The following is a 26,312-nucleotide window of genomic DNA, read 5'->3' as shown; positions in this document are numbered from 1 at the left end:
TAATTCTAGTCATACCTGTGTTTGACTTGTGCTGCATTTCACTGTCATTTATTTGGGAAGATTCTGATCTTTAAATGTCCAAAGGTCTATTAGGCTTGAAAAAAGTGGTCATTCCCCTCATTCTATTCCAACCCATGCTTCATTTCTCTATGTAGTAGTAAACTGTTACCATGGTAGAATAAAAACATGCCTGGTTTCAAATTTTTTAAACTTGTGTGTGGAAATAACTGTCCGTATAGCTAAGAGTCTCCAGACCAGAGACATAATAGCATTTTATTTTAAACAATAGTTAAATGTTTAATTTTAATGTCATGTTTAAGAAAACATCTGATTTTGGATAAACAGAAGCAAGCCTTGTCCAGTTTCAAAGTCAAAGCAGTATCTTGCTAACAACCAGTGTACATTAATTCTTCCATTTCAGTTCTATCAAACATATGTGACTGCAAATGTCAAAAAAATCATATGCCATTAATCCTCTTGAAAAATCTGTTTCATTTTTTAATATTTGTTCACCTTCCTTCCACTGTAGCTATGTCTTACAGGAATTAGTGGAGACAGAGCGAGATTATGTGCGAGATCTGGGCTACGTAGTTGAGGTATGATGCTTTTAATTCTCTTCATTTCTTATTTTTTTTTAAATGTATTACTAACCAGCTATGTAGCTTGAGCCTCACTATGTTTTTCAAAATGATACACAGGAAGAGACTAAAAACGTGAAAGGTTACATTCTGAGTTTTCCCTTCTGTAAGCTTTTAATGTATAAAAATGCTATATCACATTTTACTCCTTTTTTCTGTTACTGTGTTCACCTTGTTCTTTTAAGGAGTGTAGTTCTTTGTCTTTTTTTTTTTTTTAATTCCTACCTCTGGCCTGATGTTGTGCTAGTAGACAGTGGGTTTATTACCTCTGGCCTGATGTTGTGCTAGTAGACAGTGGCTTTATTTAGCACATATAAATTTAAAAACAAAAATTGTACCTCAGCATACAGAGCGGCTATCAATACTTGTGGGTTTATTTAGCACATATAAATTAAAAAAAAAAAAAATGTACCTCAGCAGAGGTACGGAGCAGCTATCAAGACTTGGAAGGTCCTCCTTCCTCTCCTACCACTAGGCTTCTCTTAGACTTCCTAGCTTCCCCTGCTGTAAAATGAGATGACATCACAGATCTCCCCTCAGTCTTCAGCTACCAACAAAATGCATTTGGAAGAGTAGAAAGAATGAGCATGACAATGAATTTTAGCCTAATAAAGTTTAATTCTTAAACTCTATTTTGGAGGCAGGGAGGGAAAGAACAATCAGCATTGTGATAGTGTTTTTACAGTATTTAAAGGGTGCATTAGGAGTCTGAATAGATGTGCTTTTGTAAATAATAACAACATAATTTCTGGTGAAGATGCTGGACATCAAAACATACACTTGGCAAACCAAATCCAGGCCTGGCTATTGAGGAATAGAACTACTGGGGGGGGGGAGAAGTAGAAATAGAGTTACATGAATATTACAAAATTGAAAACAATCCCAATTTAACTATATGGTAGAATTGCTCAGTGAGACAGCTGTGTAGACACCAAAACTAAGATGGGACTATGGGAAAATGTAAAAGGAACTTTATTGCAGCAAGAAAGCTTGCTAACAGAGTTTATTTTTAATTTTTTTGTGTTTGGTTTGCTCATACTGCTAGCAGTAGTGCATGGAGTGCATTCCCATGGGCAGTTTCCTCCTCAGTGCAGTTTGGTGTGGGGTTAGTGAAATAAGAGACACAAAGCAAAGCAGCACAGAAGCCACTTCAGTGGCTCTTACACTTCAGGCAGTAAGGAGAAAGGCTGTGGAAGTTTCCCTCCTTCATGCTCTGATCCTGTTCACAAGGGCTAAATTAGACAGTGAATTAATTTTTCTAGCACTGTTGTGTAGACAGCCTCACCTCAATTTGTGATACTTTCTGTCTGTGCTTTATGTTGTGCTTTCTGGTTTGAATTTGTGTCCCAAACAGTTGTTGCCATTGGATATCGTCTGGGAAAAGGGGGACTAGAAGACAACTGACTTTTTTTTAAGTAAGAATGTTCACAATGAATTTCACTTGGACTGTTGCAGGGTTATATGGCACTTATGAAGGAAGATGGTGTACCTGATGATATGAAAGGCAAAGACAAGATTGTATTTGGAAACATTCACCAGATTTATGACTGGCACAGAGAGTACGTATTGTACCTTAAAAATATTAGATCGAGTTTAGGAATTATTTCCTCAGATATTCAGATACAAGGCAAATGCAGTTGGTTTTGTGCTTTGAGTTGTAGAAAATGTAACTTCGGCTTACAAATGTTGGTGTGAAGATTTGCTTTAAAGAAAGATGCCTGTGTATATATATTTTTTATATATATATAGCAAGTACTTCAGCTGAGGATCTCTAATATTGACAGAACTTTATGCATTGCTTTCTCTTTAACAATACAGTCATAAGAATTTGTTAGGTGTGGTTAGCAGGGCAACGTTAGCATCTCAAGCATTCAGATTAGGAAGGGGAAAGTTTTCAATCAATATATATGAAATTTAATAATTGTATTAGTGAATGCCAGGTGTTTTTATTCATCTTGGCATGGATTCAGCATGTCCTTTTAAAAAGCTGTGTTGAAATGTTACACTGTTACCTTTGTCAGTTTGGACATACATTAATATCCAATGCTGCTGATAGGGGACACAAAAGTGTCTTGCCTTGCAGTAAGACCTGTTTCTATAATGTGTGATGTCAGAAAAAACACTGTTTATTCTGTTTATGTTCAGCTTCTTTTTAGGAGAGTTGGAGAAGTGCCTTGAAGATCCAGAAAAGCTGGGATCCCTGTTTGTTAAACATGTAAGTACAAATGTCTTTTTTGGCAAACTATTGCTGCTGTTGACCAACATGATTGACTGTTAAGTACAGCACAGTTAAGAAAGTGCTGTACAATGTTCTTCACTTGTAAGAGGTGGAGAGATAACTTTTAAGAGCCGATAAATAAAAGAAGTAAATGTGCTAGTCTTTGTCCCCAGTACCTTCCTGTGGAGAGGGAACATGAATGTGGGCCCCTTTTCTCTATTCAGTTACACTTCAGTGCAAAGGAATCATCATTTCATATGACACCAGCCTTCTAATCCCAGGTATCCATGCAATAGCATGGAATATGAGAAATAAAAATAGGAAAGAGCCTCATTCTTCTTCCGGTTTGAGTGTGTTCTAGTTCTGTATCCTTTCCCCTTCTGAGAATTTGTTGCTGGCAAAGTGAGAAACCTGTAGGAAGTAGCTCTCCCTGTTTCTGATTGCTGTTTTACTTTCTCCTGGTATTATTTGTAATTGAGTTGTCTTTAAAAGGCACCTTTACCACTACAGATGGAAAGGCAAGCTGTGATGCTATTCCAGCATCCTCTAGCAAAACCCTATCAGCTAGAACACAATGATTCAGTTCCTGTTCTTAATCTGTGTCCTGTGTCCTTTCCAATCTCCATCTTATTTTTTCATTTCTTTCTTGCCATTTATCTTCGCTGGTCAGTACTCTGTAAGTCTCTGGGAAGCAAAGCCTCTAACCCCAAACAAATCCTAGCAACATGATAGGAAAGATTTTGGAGTAGGTATGTCTGTATTTCTTAAACAGAGATGTCAGTAATCAAGAATAAATCTTAAAGGCATAGGTTATTTCCTCTCTCTTTTGCTGTTGCTTTGGTGTTAAAAGCACATGCACAAGATAAAGGATCAGAGTTAAAAAATGCCAGTGCCTCCATATCCAGGCTTCATCACCTACATCCCCATCCAAACTCCAGTAGGACAGCCAATAATAAATAAAAGACATGAAAGTTTTCTCCTAACTGTTCTGTACATGTAAACAGGAGGAGGTAATTATTCTAATAAATTTCAATAAAAATCACATTATTAAAAGAGAATAAAAAATACTGTCTTTCAAAGGCTCCATTACAGAATGATGGAATGGGTAAGGTTGGAAGGGATCACTGTGGGGTCATCTTGTCGAACTTTCCATGGCTCTTGGTGAAAGAAAAATAGAACTATTTTCATGCTTAACTTTATTGTGGGACCTGCTGAGTTATCATCTCTGAACACCTATCATTCAGGAGGATTTATAGCTGTGGGAATTTTTTTTCACTTGTGTTGCCTTTCTGAAATCATAACGATGTTCCCAAATAAATGTGTTTTCAGGTCTGTAATTTCTGCATATGTAACTGCTTCTTTTCCTTTAAGGGGTCTTTTTAAGTGCATACATATGAACTGCCATACTTCTTAAAATAATACTCCATTTTAATCTGGCATGTGTTTTTCTTGATATTGATGTATCATTTTGTGTCTTTGTTCCTCTAGGAGAGAAGGTTGCACATGTACATAGTTTACTGCCAAAACAAACCAAAGTCTGAGCACATTGTCTCAGAATACATTGATACATTTTTTGAGGTAAGTTCGTGAGAGGGGATATGTGAGGTGAAGGATTATCAAATCTGTTGGTCAAACCAGAAAAAAAAAAACCAAAAAAATGCAGCAGATATTGTTGTTAATGTTTTAAATTGCAATTTTTTGCCATTTCTGTTCTGATTTCTCAAATCGGATACAGACGCCTAGAGATGAAAACTAAAGATTTGGTATAAGATAGTGATTAATCGGTAGAGTCTTAGCCTTAGTAGCCTTAGCCCAGGCAGTTACCAGTGCATTTTTTATAGCAATAAATAGCAGTTCTGGATAAGCAGAGATCACTTTTGAAAATGGGCTGTATACAGCCTGTGACTGAAAAATTACAGTTCACTCTGAAGCCTTGTCAAGAAAGAAGTGAAAGATGCTTGCAGAAGGGAATACCTTGGGAGCAACAGTGATTAGGTGAAGCAAAAAAGAGATTAGCTTAGGAGCAAAAGTCATTAGCTTTTGCTAACTGAAATGAGATTATTTTCTGACTTTTGCCAATTTCTGATGTGATAACAATTCTGATATAACCTTGGTTTCTAAGATATATATTTATCTCCATATATTGATACATATGCTGTGTTTCTAACTCAACAAAACAAAGGTCTTTCTAACCAACCAAACAAAAATGTTTGTTTTACAACTTTCAGGATCTAAAGCAACGCCTGGGCCACAGACTTCAGCTCACAGACTTGCTAATAAAACCTGTGCAGAGAATTATGAAATACCAGCTGTTACTAAAGGTAAAGCGATGTTGAGATGAATGAGTTGTGTTAATAGATATGTTATAGATGTGTTAACAGATAGGTTTTCTTTTTTAAGAAAATTTTAATGCTGATGTTTTTCCCACCCCTTTCCCTAACAGAACCCAGCTTTGTAAGCAATGTCATGTGATTGTTTTCTGAGCACATTCAGGTAGTTACAGAAATTGCAGTAGATGGCTTGGGCAGAAATTTGTTTTTTTTTCTTTTAACAGTTAAAGACCAAATGTTTAGGCCATGGAAATGTTTAAAATTTGTACCAGTGTCATAGGAATGGGAGAAGGAACTCTGAACTGTTTTCAGATGTAAATGTGATACAAGTTGTTGGGACTCATCACAGCTTTTCCAGCTACACCTGCAATCATTTTAATATCACATAAGTGTTCACTGAAGAGCAACCCTGTGTAGCACAGAGGTCATTGCCTTAGCATATGTTTTTGTATGAGTTACATCCAAATGGTTCTTCTGCAGTCTGTCATATTTTGACAGAGAATATCAAATTCAGATTTTCTAAGATTTCTTGTTGATGATTAATGAGAAAAAAAATATTACTTGATTTTTTTTTTCTTTTTCAGGACTTCCTCAAGTATTCTAAAAAGGCTAATCTTGACACAACAGAACTAGAGGTACTTGAGACATTTTCTCTTAGTGATAGGAATTCTTTTAACTCAGAACTTCTTTTGTTCCGGCAGAGTCATTTTCCGTTTCTGATCTTCCTGAGAAAGTGATTATAAGTGTTTACTTCTTGCATTTCTGTTCTAAAGCAACCGTATTAAATAAAATTTTATGCTGCTAACTCATTTGGAAAATAAAGCTTTGACTTTTTATTTGTCTTGAACAGAAAGCTGTAGAGGTCATGTGTATAGTACCAAAACGGTGTAATGACATGATGAATGTTGGCCGCCTGCAAGGATTTGATGTAAGTTGGCTGGAGTTTTGCTTAGAGATTTTGTCAGGTTCTCTAGAAATTAATCATTAATATTGTGGGGAGAAATGTGTACAGTGCTTCTTCACTGTATGGTTAACTGGTGCAAAATGCAGTAAATGAAAAATCAAGTCTTAGCCCTGCCAAGGACTTTTTCCTGGGAAACATTACCTGCTGTATCAGTCACACCAGATAAACTGCAAAATCAAGAAAGGGCCAGTCTTACTACAGTTCCCTTGTTAGCTAAACGATTGCAACACACTGAAATAATTAGTTATCAGCAGGTGAGCAGACCTGACTTCAGTAGTGCAGACAAAGGAGGAGACAATAAGGTCCATCATGTACTTGAGGCAGCTGTAGCCCTCCTTGTTTTGCTAAGTCTAGAAGGGATGGAAATTGGATGCTGAAGTGGGATGCATCAGTCAGGCCACAGTCACATGTTCTACTTGCAAAATTTTTATATTCTGTGATGCAGACATGAACTCAAAATCTGCCCCTACTCAGCACCCTGGAAGATTATATGAGTAATTGTTGGAGTTATTCAGAATAGAGAAATGAAAGCCTTACTGTTCCAAGCCTCAAAATGCAGGATGAATTGAGAAGGGTGGTGTGGATTTTTGGGATTTGGTCTGGGGTTTTTTGTTTTGGTTGGTTTGGGGGTTTTTTGGTTGGTTGGTTTTGATTTGGTTTGGGCTTTTTTTTTTTTTGTGTGTGTGGTTCTGTTTTGTTTTTGATGTTTGTGGTTTTTTGAGAAAGAGCACAAGAATATCTTGTGTATAGGAGGAGAAGTGAATATATAGTGGTCAATAACAGTTGGAAGGTGGGAAATACACAAAGCTATTTGTCATGAACATGTGCTCAAAAAGGTTGATTGGGGAAAGAAACAAAGAACTTCACTAAATGTGTTTTTTCTTGCCTCTCTGTTTAGGGTAAAATTGTAGCCCAGGGTAAGCTCCTGCTCCAGGACACATTCTTGGTTACAGACCAGGATGCAGGACTTCTGCCACGCTGCAAGGAAAGACGGGTCTTCCTGTTTGAGCAGATTGTCATTTTCAGTGAGCTGCTAGATAAAAAGAAAGGTTTCTCCATGCCCGGATTCTTGTTTAAAAACAGTATCAAGGTAACTGTTGTGTGTGAGTCTTTTGTGTCCCCTGCACAAACTCTGCTAAGGTAACAGTTTCTCATTCTGTGGGCAGTCACCAGTGACAGCTAGGTGTGCAGCCATAGAGCACAATGAGGTGTCAGTCATTTCCTGAAATTACTTCCTACCAAATTTGTGCTCACTTCAATGTTAAGTGGAGATCTTTGGATCCCAGTACTCTGATGCCTCCTGCATGAAGCATATCAAAGCAGGACTTCTGAACAAAGTGCTGAACAGGTATTCACAGAGTTTTCAGCTCTGTGCTGTGTGTACACCACATTGCAAAGTCATTGCAAGTAGAGATAATAACTCTTTTTGTATCCTTTCTGATACCCAAATATATAGATAATATTTGCAAGTAGTGTGACCTTTGTAGGTATTCCTCAAACAAAATAAGTGTTTCCCCACTTCAAGATTTTCCTGAAAAAAAACTAATAATATTAGAACTCAGCAGCACTCATGAAGTGTTTTGGGTGGACTCTGCTTCCCCTAATTCACCTTGGTGCTCTGCCTGCCACCTGAACCTGTTTATAGCCCTGGCTGAAGAGCTGTAATATATATATATACAGGTGTATATATATATATATATATACAGGTACAAGGCATTGCTGTATGTGCAGCTGAAGCCTTTACTGGGGGCCAGTGGTAGAGAGAGCTCCATAGCAGGCTCAGCATTTTAACTAATCTGAAAGGAAAGTGAGGGATGGAGAACATTGGACCATGCTGACCTGCTGGAGATTGTTCCAGCATAGTGTGTTAGTTAGCTGTACACTAATTCTTTGTTTACTGGAATTAAATAACTTCATTTTATGGTATTATCTTACTACAGGAACGTGTAGTTGTCATTTGAAGATCTGACTCTGAACTCCTAAGAAAGAGATTTTAAAGATATGTTTCCCATAAAATACATGTTGTTTTTTTTCATGAAGGTGAGTTGCCTTTCTCTGGAGGAAAATGTGGACAGCGATCCATGTAAATTTGCACTAACATCAAGAACGGGCGATGTCACGGAGACCTTTATTTTGCATTCTGCCAGTCCGGGAGTCCGCCAGTTATGGATCCATGAAATTAACCAAATTTTGGAAAACCAGCGCAACTTTTTAAATGGTAAATTATTTTCTTTTACTGGAAGTTCGTAATTGGATGACTTTTCTCTCATCTCTTTTTTCTTGGCTTTGAAATGTTTTGCAAGTTGCCTTTCTCCTGAGCTAATACAGAACAGTTGGGTGATATGTGCCTCATTTCTGCTTCAGAACAGATGCTTGCATTTATTATAAGAGTGGTAGTCTGAATTTACATGGTGTTCTCTTGGTGAAATTTTCCAAATGTTTTGTAGGAGTGAATCAAGATAGGTGCCATCCATTGAGAGCTTGTGTACCCCTTTTAAGCAACTGCAAGCCTTTAAAGGCTAAACCCAAGTGGAATTTTAACCATCTATTCAGAATATGTTTTGCTTCTGTTATTTTGGTGGCCATTGTTGTTGCATCTTATTGTGGCAGCAACATTCAGATTCTGCAGGAGAAAAGTAGAAGGTGGTATTGTCCTCTGTGACACTAAAAGATTCTTGCTCTATTTTTATAACCATCAGTTGTTGTCCCAGCCTAGATTTTTTTAAACGGTTGTAATGAGTAACAACAAGCAGAGAATGTGGAGTGACACCTGTTTTTCCCCAACTTGGCTGCTGGCTGACAGTGTGATCCTAGAGGAAAACATCTTCTTAGTTTCAGATTTTTAGTCTTTAATATAGGTAGATGCAGCAGATCATGAAGGTTAGATACAGAAAAGTGACTTGAAGTCTGTGGCATCTTTCCACTGCTAAGGAAATTTATTTGAACAGCACTCCCCTTTTTGCCAGTAGACATATCTGTTTTAAACTGTTCCTGTTCCCTTTCCTGCCCCCTTTCCCCTGACCGCCTCCCCCCTCGCCCCCGCTGCAGCCTTGACGTCCCCGATCGAGTACCAGAGGAACCACAGCAGTGGTGGAGGCGGCGGCGGGAGCAGCAGCGGTAACAGCGGCGGCCCCAGCAGCTGTAGTGGCATCCCCAGCTCCAGCCGTAGCCGGCCATCCCGGATCCCCCAGCCTGTCAGACACCATTCCCCAGTCCTGGTCTCCTCTGCAGCCTCGGCCCAAGCAGAGGCAGACAAGATGTCAGGTATGTCCATTCACAATCACTCCCTGCCACACTACAACACCTCTTTAGAAGCTGGCCTGAGCCAGCCAGACAGGCACCCTCCCAGTGCAGAGCTGGATGGTCCTCAGAGAGAAGCTGAACAGATTCCCAAGATGAAAGTTATTGAAAGTCCCAGGAAGACAGCAGGAAACATTTCTGGCTCAGCTGATGGAGCCCAGAAAGACTCACGTGGAATCTCAGAGGACAGTCGAACAAGAAACAGCATAGGATCACTGACGCTTGGGAAGCCAAGGCCAGGAGCCATCTCTCCAATGAACTCTCCTCTGTCCACGACTTTCCCTTCTCCTTTTGGCAAGGAAACCTTTCCACCCAGCAGCCCCCTGCAGAAGGGCTCCTTTTGGAGTTCCATCCCAGCATCCCCTGCCAGCCGCCCTGGCTCCTTCACTTTCCCTGGGGACAGTGACTCCCTGCAGCGGCAGGTCCACCGCCACTCTTCACACAGCAAGGACACAGACCGCATGAGCACATGCTCCTCGACCAGCGAGCAGTCAGTTCACTCCACCCAGAGTAATGGGGTAAGAGCGGAGCACCTCTGTCCTGCGAGCTCTTCTAAAACCTTCCATGCTCCTTTTCTGTGCGTTGCCATCATTCTCCGTACTAACTTCTGGCTCTCCGGTGCTGCACTGCTCTGAAATAATCAACTGTTCCGGTATCTTCTGCGCATTAAAAATCCAAGAGTGTCTACCTGTGTGTGTGTATACATGCAGACATAGCTATGTATACAGACACAAAAGCAGCTGCTAACATTAGATGCGATTTCTGCCTCTGCTGAAAACATAGATCACTAGGCTGATACCTACTAACTTGCTGTCCTTGCTTTTTTCGTCTCTAATTTGAAGGCACATTATTAACATGCTGAAGCGTGGCAGCCAGAGCACCTTGGGGTATGCATTGTGCCAGCACTTAAATCTGACTTAAGGATTTTGGCAGATTGCCTTGGGGCTTTTTTCCCTTCCACACACAGATTTCCCACCATTGTCCTGTTGAGTTTTAACTTCGTGGAGACATCTACGTTCCTTGGGCTGCTTGAGTTTTATTTTTTTATTAATGTATTCCCCCCCACCCACCTCCTTTCAGCCTTAGTTGTTATACATCAATCTTTTTTAAAATCCTGTGTTTGATCAAGGAACCTTTCTGCAATCCACTCAAAATAGGCCAACAAAATCTAGCAACAATAATCCTACTTCTACTACAACCGAAACGATTACCCGCTCCACTTGTCTTTTCTCCTTTGCAAGAAGAACTGGTTTTGGTTTTCTGGAGATTCAGCCTCTTAGTGTGCACTTGGTGTGTTTGTGCAGAAATCCAGGCTGTCAACAGAATCTACGTTATCCCTAATAACATCCACCAGGAAAGCAACACAGCCAGCACTGGGGCACGTGCACATATAAAGCAGAACTGTTGAGGCATTTGCCATGGAGGCAGTAGGCAGGTTATGGTGCCTTTCTTTTCAAACTCACATTTGATTTTTCTCTCACTAAGCATTGTGTTCATGAATGTTTGTTTTTCTACTCTCTCATAAATGGTATACAATACCAGTTTTGCAAATCACCTAACTTGCTGGACCTTTTTTAAATGCATGTGTTTCCTTATAGAACTGTTTAACACACAAAGCTTTCTTGATTTCTTAGTTCTTATACTTACTTTTATAATAGCTTCAGAATAAAAAAAAATTAATGCTTTGCATGTTTTGTAATTTTATCCTGATCTTCCTTCAGCTTTTTTTTTATTTAGCTGTCTTGTGTTTATCTTCAGTCTAGCAAAATGTGATGTGATGTAATGTAATGCAAAATCTAGGGTAATTTGAGTATTTTGCATTTACTGCATAGTATATGAATTAAGATGATGGTACTTGCACAATACTAATTCAGGTTGCTGCATAAAGAAAAGAGGAGAAAGATGGGATGGCACTGAGTTTCCAAAACATTTGGATTTTGATACTATCTCAGCAAAGACACCATTGCTTGTTTTTATCTCACTGTAAAATATAATGTTGGAATGCATGTGTTCTGCTTCACAGCTCTGTGTTTACAGCTATATAACTCTTTTATTTGGTAATTGAGATGGGCCATAAGTCCTCATTTATAACCTCATTTCTAGACCAATCATCAGGATTCCACACCACATTGAACAAGTTGGAGAAGATGGGTTGTGAAGGTTTATTTTGATTTAACTATTTTTGTATGTATATACACATGCACATATGGCTATGGTCGATTACTTAAGGAAAAATTACTTCTAAGAACAAAAAGAGTAAGTTTTGCTAGTTGAGGAATATGGGAGGAACTTTTTATATTTTGTTTGTAGATCCTCCTCTAATCCATAGTTGAGGTCAGTGATGACCAGAAGTACTTTCAGTAAGAAAACATTACTGTGCAAGAATAATTACTTCCTTGGAAGGCAAAAGGAAAGGCTAATTCTCTGTGGTGAGAATGAATTCTGGTATAAACACATTCTCAGGAACATTTGTCACTTAGTAGTTACCAGACAGTTGTTTATTTAACAGATTTAACTGTCCCCGTTTAACATAAGAAATATTCAGAGTTTATTTTGATCCTTCAAGACTTAAATGTCAGAAAGAAACATTATGTTATAGAAAGGTCAGTCTTGCAGTTACACAAATTCTGCTGCATCCTAAGAAACAGGGTGTTCAGGAATAGTGTGTGGGGTAAGGTTTGAGGCTTAGGTTGATATTGCAACTTTCCTTCATCTTTCCCTGTAAGTCTAACAGGATGAGTCAACAAAAGCTGCTTTTTTGAATAGAGTAGTTTTCCATCTAGGTAAAAGAATGTAGCAAGTTGTCATCCTAATTTAAATAATGACTGAAAATGAGACTTAATTTCTTTGATTCAGCTGTTCCCAGTTTGCCTGACTCATAGAAAGGTCTTACTAATACAAAAGGCCATGCAGACCATCCTCTAAATGAGAAAAAATTAGTTCTCCCACTGGAAAGACAGCATCTTAAACTAATGTAAATATCCTTTAGTAGAGTTAAAATCCACAATGAGATCGTTCTCACTGAGGTAGCATATGTTTAATCATTCTAATGTGGCAAAAAAAGAAGATTTGAGTCACTCATTTGAATATAACAGTCCAGCTAGAATAAAATGTACAGAGTCACTGGCACTCCAAGCATCAGGGTGTTAAACATGCTATGAAATTAGTAATCTGAGAGTGTTCCATTCCAAATGTCTTGGTTTCTCAGCCAGAGTCCTCAGGAAAGCACAGGCACAGAGGGATGGAGTGACTTGTTTGAGGCCTTTAGCAGATTGCAAGAGAACACAGTGTTTAGGGCTCCCAGGGCACCATGCTGTTAACTGAACCCCTCTGCATCTCCTCAATATTTGAGAAATATTTGACAGTTTTGAGGGGAAGAAAAATGCTGCTGTTTTAATCCTGTATGCCGAGTTTTCCACAGGCTACTAGCACATGATGGTACTAAGGGGGTTCTGCTCTATAAGCAGTAGGAGTACTCAGGACATGGATACTCATTTCCTTCTTTCAGCTCAGCTTCTGCTGAGCCACATTGAGCCCTCACTGGCACTGAGTGACCTGAAACAATTTGAAGTAAGAACAGAGACAAAACAGAGACACACACACACTTTGTGCCACATCATTAGTAGGCCATTCACCTTGGTTTTAACATGTTTCAAGAAATAAATAATTGCTAAGGGAGTAGATTGTGTAATCTGATAATGGTTTTCACACTTCCATTTATTAAACCTCATATATAAGGAATAGATGCAAATGGACAAAGTAAGCCTTACTTTTAAAAAATAATTTCCAATAGGTTTGTTATCAGGAGTAGGCTTTTTGTTCTGCAAGTGATATGATTTTGAATGTACACTTTCTCAGCCATAATTAGCTTTCACAAATGCTTGCTGGGGAAATGAACAAAATCATGAAGAGTAGTTGAAAGTATATGATAAACAGGTAAAAACATTCAGCTGTCTTAGTCACTGATCAATTAGAAGGGATTCTTACAGTTTAGTGGGTCTATTTTGACAGTCAAATTAATAATTTCTTATTTCAGTAATTTACTTCATCCTCTGCATTTGAAATAATAAATCTGATCATACAGATGCAACCAGAGATAAGTCTTGTGGTTTCGAGAGATGCTCTCAAAACCCTGTTTTGTTCTTTTGTAGTTTGTCACGTTTTGTGTGCACAAGGGCAGTGTCTGAGTTCTGACAGGTAGTGCTAGGAAAGACTACATGTATTTTTCATTGTTGGAGTTTCCAGTTATTATTATCTAATGACTATGATTTGGAAACTGAACTTAAAAGACCATGAAAAACTGTCTTACATGCTTGTACTATAGTTTTGATGCCTGATAAAGATGTACGGTTCAGTGTCTGAGCTTGAAAGGAAGACAAGTTGAGATTTATTAATAAACTGACTCGTAGTTAATGGAAATTATACTGAGTAACTGTATTGGGTATAAATTTGTGCAGCAGCACTACATAAAGATGTTCAAATATCAGACTAATGCACAAGATAAACCAACACAGGCAGCTGTAAAAGAGAAAACATTGCTCTTTTCTTTGACTACAGTTTAAACCAAGTGGATTAGGTAGGTAATGTAGCAGGCCAAGAACAGCCTGTCTTCTTCATGAGTTTTAAACTTGATTCTCTTTTTTTTTCCTCCTGCTCTCTGCTTCTGATTGACGCTTGCAGAGTGAAAGTAGCAGCAGTAGCAATATCTCCACCATGCTGGTGACACACGATTACACGGCAGTGAAGGAGGATGAGATAAATGTCTACCAAGGAGAGGTCGTGCAGATTCTAGCCAGCAACCAACAGAACATGTTTTTGGTGTTCAGAGCCGCCACCGATCAGTGCCCCGCAGCCGAGGGCTGGATTCCCGGCTATGTCTTGGGGCATACCAGTGCAATCATCATTGACAACCCTGATGGAACCATCAAGTGAGTGCCTGGGTGTGTGTAGAAGGGGAGGAAGGAAGAAAACTTCCAATTTAGAGAAGACTTTGAACCTTTAAGGCCAAAAGTTGATGTGATCATGGAGAAATAAATGAACAACAAGCAGAACAAGTACTAGAGAGGTCCCTTAGCAACCGTCAAAATAAAGCTAGTGAAAAAGATCCCAGAAGCACATATTCTTTATTAAAGAGTTTCAGTAGCCTAGTCTTCTGGGAAAACAATGCCTTATCTAAGAGCAGAAATCATTTATTTTAACTTGTTTATTTAATAGAATGAGTTGCCAGTCTAGACATCTTTGTCTAGGAAAACAGGGAATGTTTGTTCAAATAAAACAAGATTTCAGAGTTCCTAGATATGTGCTTTAAGCCGCAGACCTATTAAAATTACTCTATGCTAGGAACAGCTCTCTCGTCTCTGTGATGGAAGAAATTATATCAAAGTTCAGTTTGAATTTTGTGTAAAGCTTTTGTAAGGCTGCACTTGGTATGGGTTTCATACTGTTTGTTGCTCGGTTTGATTGACAGTTTGCATTTTCATATAGAAACTATAGTATTCACGTTTTACCATTCAAGCAATGATTTCAAGGAATACTGAACTTCAGAGTACATCACTAGCTTGTTCACAGTTTTAGACAAGGATGGCATCCTTTATGGAATACTTAATGCATTTCATTTTACTGTACTATAATACATAGAAATAACATTTTGACATGCTTTTCCAATGCCATGTGAAACTGGATAATATAGGACATAACAGGGAGTTGAAAAGAATTGATCAGAGTTGCATGTTCTGTGTTCAGGAAGTCAACGTCTTGGCACACAGCACTCCGATTAAGGAAGAAATCTGAGAAAAAAGATAAAGACGGCAAAAGGGAAGGCAAGCTAGAAAATGGTTATCGCAAATCCCGAGAAGGACTTGCCAACAAGGTTTCTGTAAAAGTAAGTGTTCAAAGATGTCGTTTCCAAAAGAAGTTGGGTTGGGATTTCTTTAAAAGGAGCTTCAGTCAGAACTTCACAGGAGGGAGTCAAAGGCAGCAGTGACTTTAGCGAACAGTTTCTGCCAAATCTGAAAACAGAAAGTGAGAACCTTCAAACCTGAAAGCATCATACAAAAAAAAAAAAAAAAAAAAAAAAAAGATACCACAAAAAGAATAGAGTGGTGCAGGAATTGTGGTATTCAGGTGTTTCTTGGATTTTGTGGGTACACCTAACTTTGATCCATCTCTGTGCTTGGTTTTCTACCATTTTTTAAGTTATTATTAGATTATCAGGACATTAATTCTTTAATTTCTCTTTTCCAGCTTCTCAACCCTAATTACATTTATGATGGTAAGTTGCTTTAATTTTTAAAAGTTTCAGTCAATAAGTTTGATTAAAACATTATTTGCTTGATATGAATTATGTCAGGAACTGAGTGCTTTCTACCAAAATATATATGGGCTCTTTATAGATAAGGTAGAATGAAATACAGCATATTTCTTTTTTAAGATGCAAGAAACACTTTTTTGTTCACAAGTTCAAAACAACATAAAACACAAGGACCATATGATGTGTTCTGTATGGAAGTGTGACCTTGCTGAATTTGCAAAGTAACAAGGCCAGGATTTGGAGCTGCTTTATTCTCAATCTTCCACCCTAGGGAATATTCAGGACCTCTCCAGTGCTGAGGCAGATCAGGACAAAGATGGTGGTCCATTGGGGTCAGAGCCAAACTGGGGTTTAGTTTAATAGACAGAAACAAAAGTTTTGAGTTTTTGAGTCTGTGGAAAAGGGGAAGCACTATGGTCTTCAGTGGATGAAGTGGTTTTTGCAAACTTGGCTGGATATAAGGATAGCCTAGCTGAGCACATCTTTAAATACTTTTCAGTGTAGACTTTTCTCACTTACCGTAAACTGGTTGTTTTGTTCACCATGGTAGGCTTCAGAGTTATCTGGGGCACAGCAGTAGTGTTGTGTCCGAGTTCATGTGGAGAAAAATTCAGTAGCCCTGTAGTCCCAGCAAGGGGCCTAACCATGAATGTGCTCCAAGGGCACAGGATATATACACCTTGGGAATCTAAAGTACTACTTCTTCTAATAGAAAACAGTGCAAGGAATAGAAATTAAATGCATTTGCTTCATTTTACCTAATGCCATTAATTCTCTTTTTCCAGTTCCCCCAGAGTTTATAATTCCATTGAGTGAGGTAACATGTGAGACAGGAGAGACCATCGTGCTTAGGTGTAAAGTCTGTGGTCGCCCCAAGGCTTCAGTTACTTGGAAAGGTCCTGATCATAATACACTGAGCAATGACGGTCATCACAGCATTTCCTACAGGTAATTTGTGCCATGCTCAACAGGAACTCCTGAAACTGTTACGTTTTTAATTTGCACCCCTGGTGCGGGACAGCGTTTGGCTTTGAGGCATGAGGATAGGGTTGCTCTCAGACAGAAATATGTCATCACTGAGATTTTTCCAGAAATGTTGTGTAACTTCTGCATACGGCTAGGGTAACAAAAATTTAAAACAATTTTTGTTTTAAAAACAAAATAAAATTAATCTGCTCTTTCTCATTAGCTGTTGCAGAAACCATTGTGGTCTGTCACACTGACCTGGTCCTTGAAACAGACCAGTGTGTTGTGACATGCCAGTTCTGTGACAGACTCTGCCAGTCCCTTATTTCCATTAGTGACTTTCACATCACACCACTGTGTTTTGCAAAGAAGCCTCTGCTTCCTATTGATGTGATAACATCACGCTTCATTGTTGAAGCGTGGATAGTAACACTTCTCTCTGGTTTTAGCTTTACTATGATAGAACATAACAGAATAACTGGTAACTCAAACACCAGGAGAAATTTTCAGGAGAACTTGTTGTTTTGGAATAGTAAGCTGCAGGTTAAATTTATTTTTTTCTGAAAAAGCATCTTTTACATACAGAAAATGTAGTTTAATGAGTAACTTCAGTGTGAAGAAGTGTCGTATTTATGAATTACACTCTTAATTCAGAATGAAGGGCTTTTTTGTGCAAACTTGATGGCATGTTTTCACTCTTCTTTACTTCTTGCTGCTCCTGCCTTTTCTTTGGGTTTTTTGTTTGTTTTTAATGGGAAGACAGAGGCAATGTGCCAGCTTTACTACTGCATCCAGGGCTGTTGTGAGATGTGTAAGAGTTAAATTTGCTAGGTTTAATTCACTGTTACTCATTACAGAATTATATGCAGTGAATAATCTTGGCTGTGGCTAACAGATATTTAAAAATAATCCTGAAATGTTCTTTGAGTTGGGGAAGGGCGTCATCTTCCTATGTTCCTAAAATTTACCTTCCTTTTTTTCCCCCTGAGTTTGTGTGGTAAAGACCATTGCAAATAGGTTCTAGGTCAGTCAGTAAAATGACTTGTAGCAGCTGAGATGAATCCAAAGGAAAGTCTGATAAAAGATGTTGAAAATATGCATTATATTGTGAAAAAACAACACAATGTTAGGATTGGTTTGAGCCTAGAGGTGAAAGGTGTAGGGAGGACTTGCCAAGTATTCACATTTTTAAGAGACTTGCAAATTAAATTATCTCTTGTTCATGTCCATGGCAGATAGTAAAAAGACTACTAGAAATTTATTGCACAGAGGAAACTTTAAGCAGACTCTAAAGACAAAAGAATCAAACAAAAAGGGTGGTTGAACAGTGAGAAAGACTCTGCAGGCTCTTCCGTAACCTTTCTGCTCTGGTATTACCTAGCTTAATGCTGTTGCTGCCCTGGAGCAGAGAGTAAACTTAAGTCCTCTCTAGTTTCTTTCCATCCTCCTTCTCCCAGATTCTGAGGTCTCCAGAGTTGTGGTGAAGTGTGCCTTTTGTGTTGAAGGGCAAGCCTCCCCTTAAAAGGGTTGAATGCTCTGAAAGCACAAATGACTGATGAGCTGACACCTCCTGGGAGTCATGGATGGAAATGAAGCTTTCAGAAAGAGCAAGGATGGATATTTGTCTCGATATGGCTTCCAAAAACTTGGTAAAGGAAGCAGGAAGAAACAGGGGAAGCACTTGATTTTTCCAACAGTAAAGCCTGAGATATGGTGAGACAGAGTGTCAGTCGGGATGTTTTTCTAGTGATTTGTAGGACTTTCCAAGATACTGGATGAACACAAAGTGCTCGGGTTCTGGTGGACACTTCTGATATGGCAGGGCAGGGTTTTACTGTGTTTATCCAGAGAGAGATAAGAACTGGAGAATAAGAAGCATAAAGAATATCAACCTAACTTTGTCTGATTTTCATAGCTTAAGGTCTGTGCAGTTACTGTAAAGTTAACAGCTGCCCTTGTGTTTTGCAGTGACTTGGGAGAGGCGTCGCTGAAGATCGTTGGCGTCACTGCGGAAGACGATGGTATCTACACGTGCATAGCTGCAAACGACATGGGTTCGGTTTCATCCTCCGCCAGTCTACGAGTTTTAGGTAGGCCTGTCTGCCTCCTTCTAGAGCCCAGGTACAGTTGAAGTGCCTGGTACCCACAGAAGAGTAAAAAGAAAAGCTCAGCTCCTGGGCACCCCTTTGTTAAAGGAGTATTGACAACAATCCTTTTTACCTGTAATATAGTGCCTGTTTCAGCAGGAGTAGGTGCAGTTTTAGGATATAACGGATTAGAGGTTCATGCATACATTCCACAGTACTGTCAACATGGATTCATATCACCAGTACTAGTTAAAATACACTGATAAAACCATATTTTATCATCAGCATTCTTAGTTTAGTCTCAGTGAATGTTATGGTGCTCACATAATTTCTAAAGTGTACAGATAAGAAAAGAGTAGCATTACATTGTAATTTATTTTTCTCCTTTGCTTGAACTGTAAAGCCACAATTTTTAGGAGAATATACAACTAGTTCTTGTCTTTGCATCATTGGTCTACAGTTGAACTATTTCAGTACATGAAGTAAGGCAACCTGAATGTTTGTGAGGAATGAAAAGGAAACGTGCAAAGATAAAAAAATGCCTGTGTTCTGCAGGCAGAGAGTAAAGGGCAAAAAAGATCTTTTTTTGTGTGTTTGATGACATAGTGGTAAGTTTTGGGGTGTGTTTGTACACTCAATTATTGTTGTCCTCAGTGTTCATAATTCTCCATTTTTAGAAACAGGGAAAATATAGCCAGCAGGATCACAAATTTTCTTACAAGACAGCTCATAACAATTGATGCCATCTGGGTGCTTTAGTCTGTTGTGAGGCCTATATATTTTTCCACTGGTGAGAATTAATTAATAGATTTTAGCACAATGGCTCTGTCTCAAACTGACTCACATAAAACACCCCAAGACATGAAGTGTCTCAGCTAATATGGGGACTTGTCCTAAACCTCTTCAAAATGTAGTCTTTCTTCCCTTTTTTTTCAAAGAGCTTTGCTGCTTTCCTGGAATTTTAAACCAGACCGTGAAAGATGTGTCCCTTCCAAATCTCATCTGAAATTTTTGGGTGTTTATATTCAGTGGTGCCACTTTGAGCTCTACCTGTTGGTAGCCACAATAAGTGCTTTACTGACTAGATATTGAGGTGGTGATTATTTCAGGCACTTCCTGCTCACTGACCCAAGACAGACAGTAGCTAAGCCCTTGGATGAATGTGTTGCAATATATAAAAGAGAAAGGGAAAGGGAAATTTTGGTTTTTATACTAGTGTTTCCTGAAAAATAAGAGTTGCTCTCTAAAGTAGCTGCTACACTGCCTGGCTACTTCTTTTTCCAGTGGCAGGTGTATTATGGATGATGAGGTATAATGTAAGATGTCTTTTCTTTTTACTGTTTCCCTCAGCTTGCTAAGGTTACTCATTCCTGTACAGACAGTTGCCACTGTAACCTGAGTTGTTTCCACTATAGAATTGGTTTCACTGCATTGGCTGGGCTGCCTTGGTGTATAACCCAGTTTGTCCTGCTGTTACCCTGTGTCTCATATGGGGTTTAATAAGATGGGGTGATTCCCCCCATAGCCAAGGGATCTGAGTGTATTAAATCTTGGACATACTGTCATTCTCTTTTTTGTTTGTTTGTTTAGGTCCTGGAAGTGATGGGATCATGGTAATCTGGAAAGACAACTTTGATTCCCACTATAGTGAAGTGGCTGAGCTTGGCAGGTGAGTTCTGTATGCTGATCTCCAAAGCTGTCTGTGTCAAAATACTGACTTCTCTTTCGAAAATTAAATTCTCCTTGATAAATACTTAATGTGTGGATTTAATAGAAGTGAGGAAGCAAAACTTCTACCAGCACTAGATGGCAGTACAGAAACAGAATGCAATTAGGCTGAAGTGGTATTGTAGGGATTTATCTGAAGGGATATCTTTTTTGAGCATCCCTTACAGTGACTCACACTGCTTCTGTAGTGAAGTTCTCCTCAACCTTCTTATTTAGGGAATGAAAACTACAGACAGAAGTAGTCTGAAAATGGGCAAAATAACTCCTGTAGAATATACAGCGGGCCAACTTAATGATGACCTTTGAAAGCTGGTTATTACTCTGACAGGCTGTCTGCAAGTATGATATAACAGATATCTGTCAAGTTTCTACAGACACAATTTGTAGTAGATGCACGCACTGAAAATTCTCATGCCCAGAACCTTCTCTGTAAGGGTAACTTATTAGAGATTAAAATCAGATCTCTTGGAGTATATCTTTCAAGTAACAGTATATCCTTATTGCATCTCTTGGTGAAATCTTTCTTTTCATTGTTGTGTTCCAGGGGCAGATTTTCTGTCGTTAAGAGGTGTGACCAGAAGGGAACCAAGCGAGCAGTAGCCACTAAGTTTGTGAATAAGAAGTTGATGAAGCGAGACCAGGTTACCCATGAACTTGGAGTCATGCAGAATCTCCAGCATCCCCAGCTCATTGGCCTTCTCGATACCTTTGAGACCTCCACCAACTACATACTAGTGTTAGAAATGTGTGTGGACTCTAAATTCTCTGTAAAATGCAATTCTACAGATGACTTTCTGGGGTATCTATGGTGGTTAATTAATAAGGAGCTCTAAAATTTTGTAGCAGTTTGAACGTACCTAAGTAAAATACTGCAGTTGTCTAATGCTGTTACTAAAATGTTGAGTAGAAGAGAGAAAATAGTGATATTAAATTTACATGTGAATGATTATCTTAGTCTGAAGGTTCAACAGTATTTTTGTATCAAATGGCCACAAAAGTGAATTAGGAATATTGAGATCTGGTAGCTGGATGTGATATCTCCTCTTCATACCCCAGTCCTCTGTGTTGTAAGCTGTGCAGGCTACAGTTACTGCTGTAGCCTGTAGCCTCTTGAGGTTTTTTTTCAGTTCTGATGCATGGATTAATCCAAAATACAATCCTTGTAATTCTAACAGGGCTGACCAGGGTCGCCTTCTGGACTATGTCGTGCGATGGGGAAACCTCACAGAAGGGAAGATCAGACTCTACCTGGGAGAGATTCTGGAAGCTGTGCAGTATCTTCATAACTGCAGAATAGCACACTTGGACCTAAAGGTGAGGTGTTAATGGGATTCTGGGCAGTGTGCATCATTCTGGGCACAAAAATCTCCCTCTTCAAGAAAACTTGCAGCTGGGAACAGAGAGCTGTGGAATGCTTTGAGAGTCATAAAGGACTCCCCAATGGCTTCGGGCTCCATTCCTAAATACTTTAGGTAACACAGGCAGCAAAGCAGAAATTTTCAATTCCCTATGCTTTCTCCTTATAGCTCGCTTGCCTTGTGTGGCCCTTTGTGCTGGAAATAATTGCTAACTGGAAGTTTTGCTTTATTATTTATTTATTTGTTCATTTATTTATTTAATTTCTGATAAATTTGCACCAGAAGACTATTTCTTTCTCAAGAAGCCTAGAGTTTATTGTGAAAGAGACTGCTTTTCCTTTTTTGATGCAAAAGTGTTTCTCATCTTTGCACTTTGAGGGCTGTAATACCTAAATTAATGGTGCCTCTTTGGGCCTTTGTTCTTCCCTTTGGTGTTACTTGAGCCACAAGTGTTTTATGCATTCTGGTTTAAAAAACTATGTGAGAAGGTCTCAATGTAAATATTAATTAAAAAACTTACTCCTTACTTTTTTTTCACCTGTATATGAATAATAATTTTAGCATTGACAAGTCATCTTTGTAGGCAGGGTCTCCTTAGCCAAATGGGGTCATGGTGAGAAGAAGCAAAAAGTCCGAGTCTGTTTCTTCCATGTACTTCTGTTTTCCAAGCAGAACCAGTTTTGGGTCTTCATGCCATTAATTTTTTTCTAATGTGCTATAGAGAGTTCACCAGTACTTTTTCTAGTCTCACATACAAATGAACTAATTAAAAAGTAGTTGCAGGTAAGTTGCTCTTACTTTGCAGAGATTACAGCTACAGCAGCAGTAGCTTTAGAAATAAAACTGTAGAAATAAGTGCACTTTCAGCTCACCAATAATGGGACAGTTCTCTTGAAGTCATATGCATCCAACAGAATCTTCTGCTGCCATAGTCTCCTAACAGGGTTTGTCTTCCATCTGTACAGCTGCATTACATGAAAGAGTTGCTAAATAAAGCTGGATTCTGTTGAAAGCATCATGCAAATATTTACAAAGTCTTCCAGTCTTTAAATGCAAGGGTTTTGTTGTCTCTGTTGTAAAACAAATGGAGCAGTTGCTTTATTCATAATTGTTGTTCCTTAAGCTTAAGTTTTGAAACGCAGTTCCTGTGAAGCTTTGCAAAGCTGCTGTCATGAACAACTGAAGTATTAACTGGCAGAGCTATATTTCCTGCAAAAAATATAGTGCCAGCAGCTACAAGAGCTAAAGCACATTCATTACATGTTGCAATAGGCAAGAGTCCACCTGCTGGTTGGTCTGGGGAAGCCTTGTTAAGACTGCCTTAGCTTTGCAGAGCTGGCCTTCTGCAGTGATCCCTATAGAGTGCAGCTGTTTATGTTCTAGGGCTGACCACACTTGCTGGGAAGCAGTTAAATGTGTGTGAGACTGACTTGAAAAAAGACATTTTAACTTTTGCTTTTATGTTTTCTAGCCTGAAAATATTTTGGTGGACCAGAGTTCCACTAAGCCAACAATAAAACTGGCTGACTTTGGAGATGCAGTCCAGCTCAATACCACGTATTATATCCACCAGTTACTTGGAAACCCAGAGTTTGCAGCTCCTGAAATTATTCTTGGAAATCCTGTTTCACTCACTTCAGATGTTTGGAGCATTGGAGTGCTCACTTATGTCCTTCTTAGTGGCGTCTCTCCTTTCCTGGATGAAAGCGTAGAGGAAACTTGCCTGAATATTTGCCGCTTAGACTTTAGTTTCCCAGATGACTACTTCAAAGGAGTTAGCCAGAAGGCCAAAGATTTTGTATGCTTCCTACTTCAGGATGACCCAGCTAAGCGTCCCTCGGCTGCACTGGCCCTCCAGGAGCAATGGCTGCAGCTGGGGAATAGCAAAAGTGCTGACAGCATTGATATATCCAGACTGACTTCGTTCATTGAGCGGCGAAAACACCAGAATGATGTTCGACCCATCCGTAGCATTAAAAACTTCTTACAGAGCAGGCTCTTGCCAAGAGTTTGACCTTGCTTGAAGTTCTCTCTCATTCTCTTTCACCTGCCAATCAATCAGACTGGAGATGGACTCCTCCTGCCAATCAATCAGACTGGAGATAGACTCCTCCTGCCAATCAGCTGTTGACTTGAATTTTGAGGAAAGCAAACCCCAAGCCAACCAGCTGCTAGTGAATGTTCGTGTGCAAATGCATTCCACAGGGACCCGCGCAGGGCGGCGCGGGGGACTGGAGATGCAGACTTCACGGGGGTGGAGGACAATAGCACTGTACTCTGCAAAAAGCAGTCACAAGCGATACAGCAACAGTATTTTATTCAGGTTTCTGCAAAAAAAATAGTTTTTTTAATAAACAAGAGTTGAATTTTGCAAGTGAACTTAGCTACCGTTTTCAAGATTTATTCAAGGAAGAAATGCCTATGTTTAAAGCACTGGTGTTAAACAAAAATCAGATCATGCCTGGAGAAGACTCACTAAAATGGCTGCCCATTGGTACGGCCTCCATTTATAACATCTGGTTTTCACTTGGTCCTAGAGCTTTCCAGTTGCCTCGCCTGTATGTATCTCACGTAGCAGTGCACTGAGATCAGACTCTGCTTTTAAGTGCATCCAACCTCAAAAGATTTTGCATACAAATAGAATGAATTGTTTTGCTCTGATAAAATGTAGGCCTTACTTGTATATAGACTGTTACCTGCCTTCGGTCTGTAATTTTTTTTCCCTCTTCTCATCCTTTTTTCCCCCCTCCTTCCTAAATGGTGGTATACCACTGTGCGGGTCTTCAGTTTGGGTCAGTAGTCACTGTCCCCCTAGAAAAGAACTTTGGGTTGGTGCCCAGCTTGCTGACCCAATTGTCAAGCAGTATACAGCAGGATGAAATACTGTAAATGCACTCATTTGGGATTTTGTTTTCTTTCATATCATGTGCAATGTTGTGGCTTTAACATTTTATGCAACTATTTATGAGGACCTCTGTTGTAACTGTAATAAATATATAGAAAAAGCACATAGTACGGCGAGCTTTATGGTTTTGTTTGTGTGATTGGGGGTTCTGGGTGGGCATGGGCGGGTGTGTTGTACCACACTGTCATTATTAGTTTAAGATGAGGATTAGCATGGAATTTAGTCAAGACTAGTCAGTTTTAAGGATTGTTAAAAAGAAAAAAAATTAAGAGAGAGAGAGAGAGAGAGATTAGTATCCCAAATGTCAAACTGGTTAAGAAGTAGAGTGACACTTTTTAAAATTATTACTATTATATTTAAAATGCCAAAGTCTGACTTTCCCCAAATCAGTCTCAACACTTAACTACTTTTTAGAATTTTCAAATCTGTTTTTTTACTTCTTTCTGTGAAATGAACAAATTAATCTTGTGGTCTTTGGTGAAGAATATATTTGGCAAGTAGCAGTCAGATGAGGAGAATTGGACATGTAATGTAATTGTCTTAGTAACTGTTTTTAAGGTTGAAGTAATATTAGCGTGAGATATTTAAAAAGACAGAGATGGTTTTCTGTGCATCACTGAGTTCATGTGGGTGTGTTGTCATCTTTGTTTGTGTGAAATGCCATGTTTAAGGAAACCAAGCCGACATCCCACAAGAGTTAGATATATGGGTGTTAAGCCATAACCTAGCTTGGGTTAGTTTTGAGCTTTGTGAGTTCCACTGAATCCTATTTATTCTTTTTTTTGTTTTGTTTTGTTTTGTTTGGGTTTTTTTGTAAAGTTGTACAGAAACTTTTTAAAAGAAAACAACTGACTTCGAAACTGGATGTGTATTCGTTATTCGTACCAACCTCATATCATTATGTTTGTGTATTATTTTCCTTTATTGTTTTAGTTAAATTTTTTGCTTTATTTTGCATGTATATTTCTTTGTACAGTGATGTTACATGTTTACACAGTATGACATGATGTAAATATTTTATTTTGCCATCAGTTATTTTGAAAAAAATTAAACATATTTGACATAATTGTCTGATCTCTTGCTTTAAGAAGTTTGACAGTTTAGGTTTGGCTATATTTTAATTTGGCTCTGTTATTTTTTAAAAAAGTATGTTATTTTATTGCCATAAAATTCATTTTAAATTGCAATGATGTATCTTTCCTTCATGCCTTACAAAATAATATTTGCCTTTGCTTTAAGTGTTGATTGCTTTGTAATGTCATGAATGCTTTTATATAAAACATGCATAACTCCCTAACTGTGGAAATGTATTCTGGTCTTTATTAGCTAGTACATTTTGACCAGTAGAGTTTTCTACCAGATGTTCCCAGTTAAAGACCACAGGACGGTATTTCAGAAGAACAGATTTCCCACAACTTTTAGGCATTCCAGATTCATTATGACGAAAAGTTACTTTCAAGCATAAAGATTTGGGATTTGCAGCTAAACTCATAAAGCAGAAAAGTTTC

At 38.8% G+C, this 26,312-nt stretch overlaps 1 protein-coding gene across 2 annotated transcripts in view; it reads left to right on the top strand.

The window, feature by feature from the left end:
• TRIO (trio Rho guanine nucleotide exchange factor) overlaps positions 1 to 26,104 on the top strand; it is a 244,477-nt gene extending 218,373 nt beyond the window's left edge. Inside the window, exons 39-57 of one of the 2 annotated variants that reach the window (XM_039714755.1) lie at positions 530 to 596; positions 2,094 to 2,197; positions 2,784 to 2,853; positions 4,345 to 4,434; positions 5,085 to 5,177; positions 5,771 to 5,821; positions 6,037 to 6,114; positions 7,049 to 7,240; positions 8,191 to 8,368; positions 9,199 to 9,968; positions 14,131 to 14,378; positions 15,193 to 15,331; positions 15,694 to 15,721; positions 16,546 to 16,708; positions 18,695 to 18,816; positions 20,404 to 20,482; positions 21,086 to 21,286; positions 21,717 to 21,855; positions 23,371 to 26,104. In XM_039714755.1, the coding sequence (XP_039570689.1) occupies positions 530 to 596; positions 2,094 to 2,197; positions 2,784 to 2,853; positions 4,345 to 4,434; positions 5,085 to 5,177; positions 5,771 to 5,821; positions 6,037 to 6,114; positions 7,049 to 7,240; positions 8,191 to 8,368; positions 9,199 to 9,968; positions 14,131 to 14,378; positions 15,193 to 15,331; positions 15,694 to 15,721; positions 16,546 to 16,708; positions 18,695 to 18,816; positions 20,404 to 20,482; positions 21,086 to 21,286; positions 21,717 to 21,855; positions 23,371 to 23,913 (3,355 nt within the window). In that variant the 3' untranslated portion in view covers positions 23,914 to 26,104. Of the gene's footprint in view, positions 1 to 529; positions 597 to 2,093; positions 2,198 to 2,783; positions 2,854 to 4,344; positions 4,435 to 5,084; positions 5,178 to 5,770; positions 5,822 to 6,036; positions 6,115 to 7,048; positions 7,241 to 8,190; positions 8,369 to 9,198; positions 9,969 to 14,130; positions 14,379 to 15,192; positions 15,332 to 15,693; positions 15,722 to 16,545; positions 16,709 to 18,694; positions 18,817 to 20,403; positions 20,483 to 21,085; positions 21,287 to 21,716; positions 21,856 to 23,370 lie in introns of those variants that run through there. The other variant, XM_039714756.1, reaches the window with a different exon arrangement.
• The last annotated feature ends 208 nt before the right edge of the window (positions 26,105 to 26,312 follow it).

Source organism: Passer montanus, unplaced genomic scaffold (genome assembly GCF_014805655.1).
Source record: "Passer montanus isolate IOZ18808 unplaced genomic scaffold, ASM1480565v1 scaffold31, whole genome shotgun sequence".
NCBI lineage: Eukaryota > Metazoa > Chordata > Aves > Passeriformes > Passeridae > Passer > Passer montanus.
The sequence above is the reverse complement of the archived record's forward strand: the minus strand, read 5'-3'. Positions and strand labels throughout refer to the sequence as shown.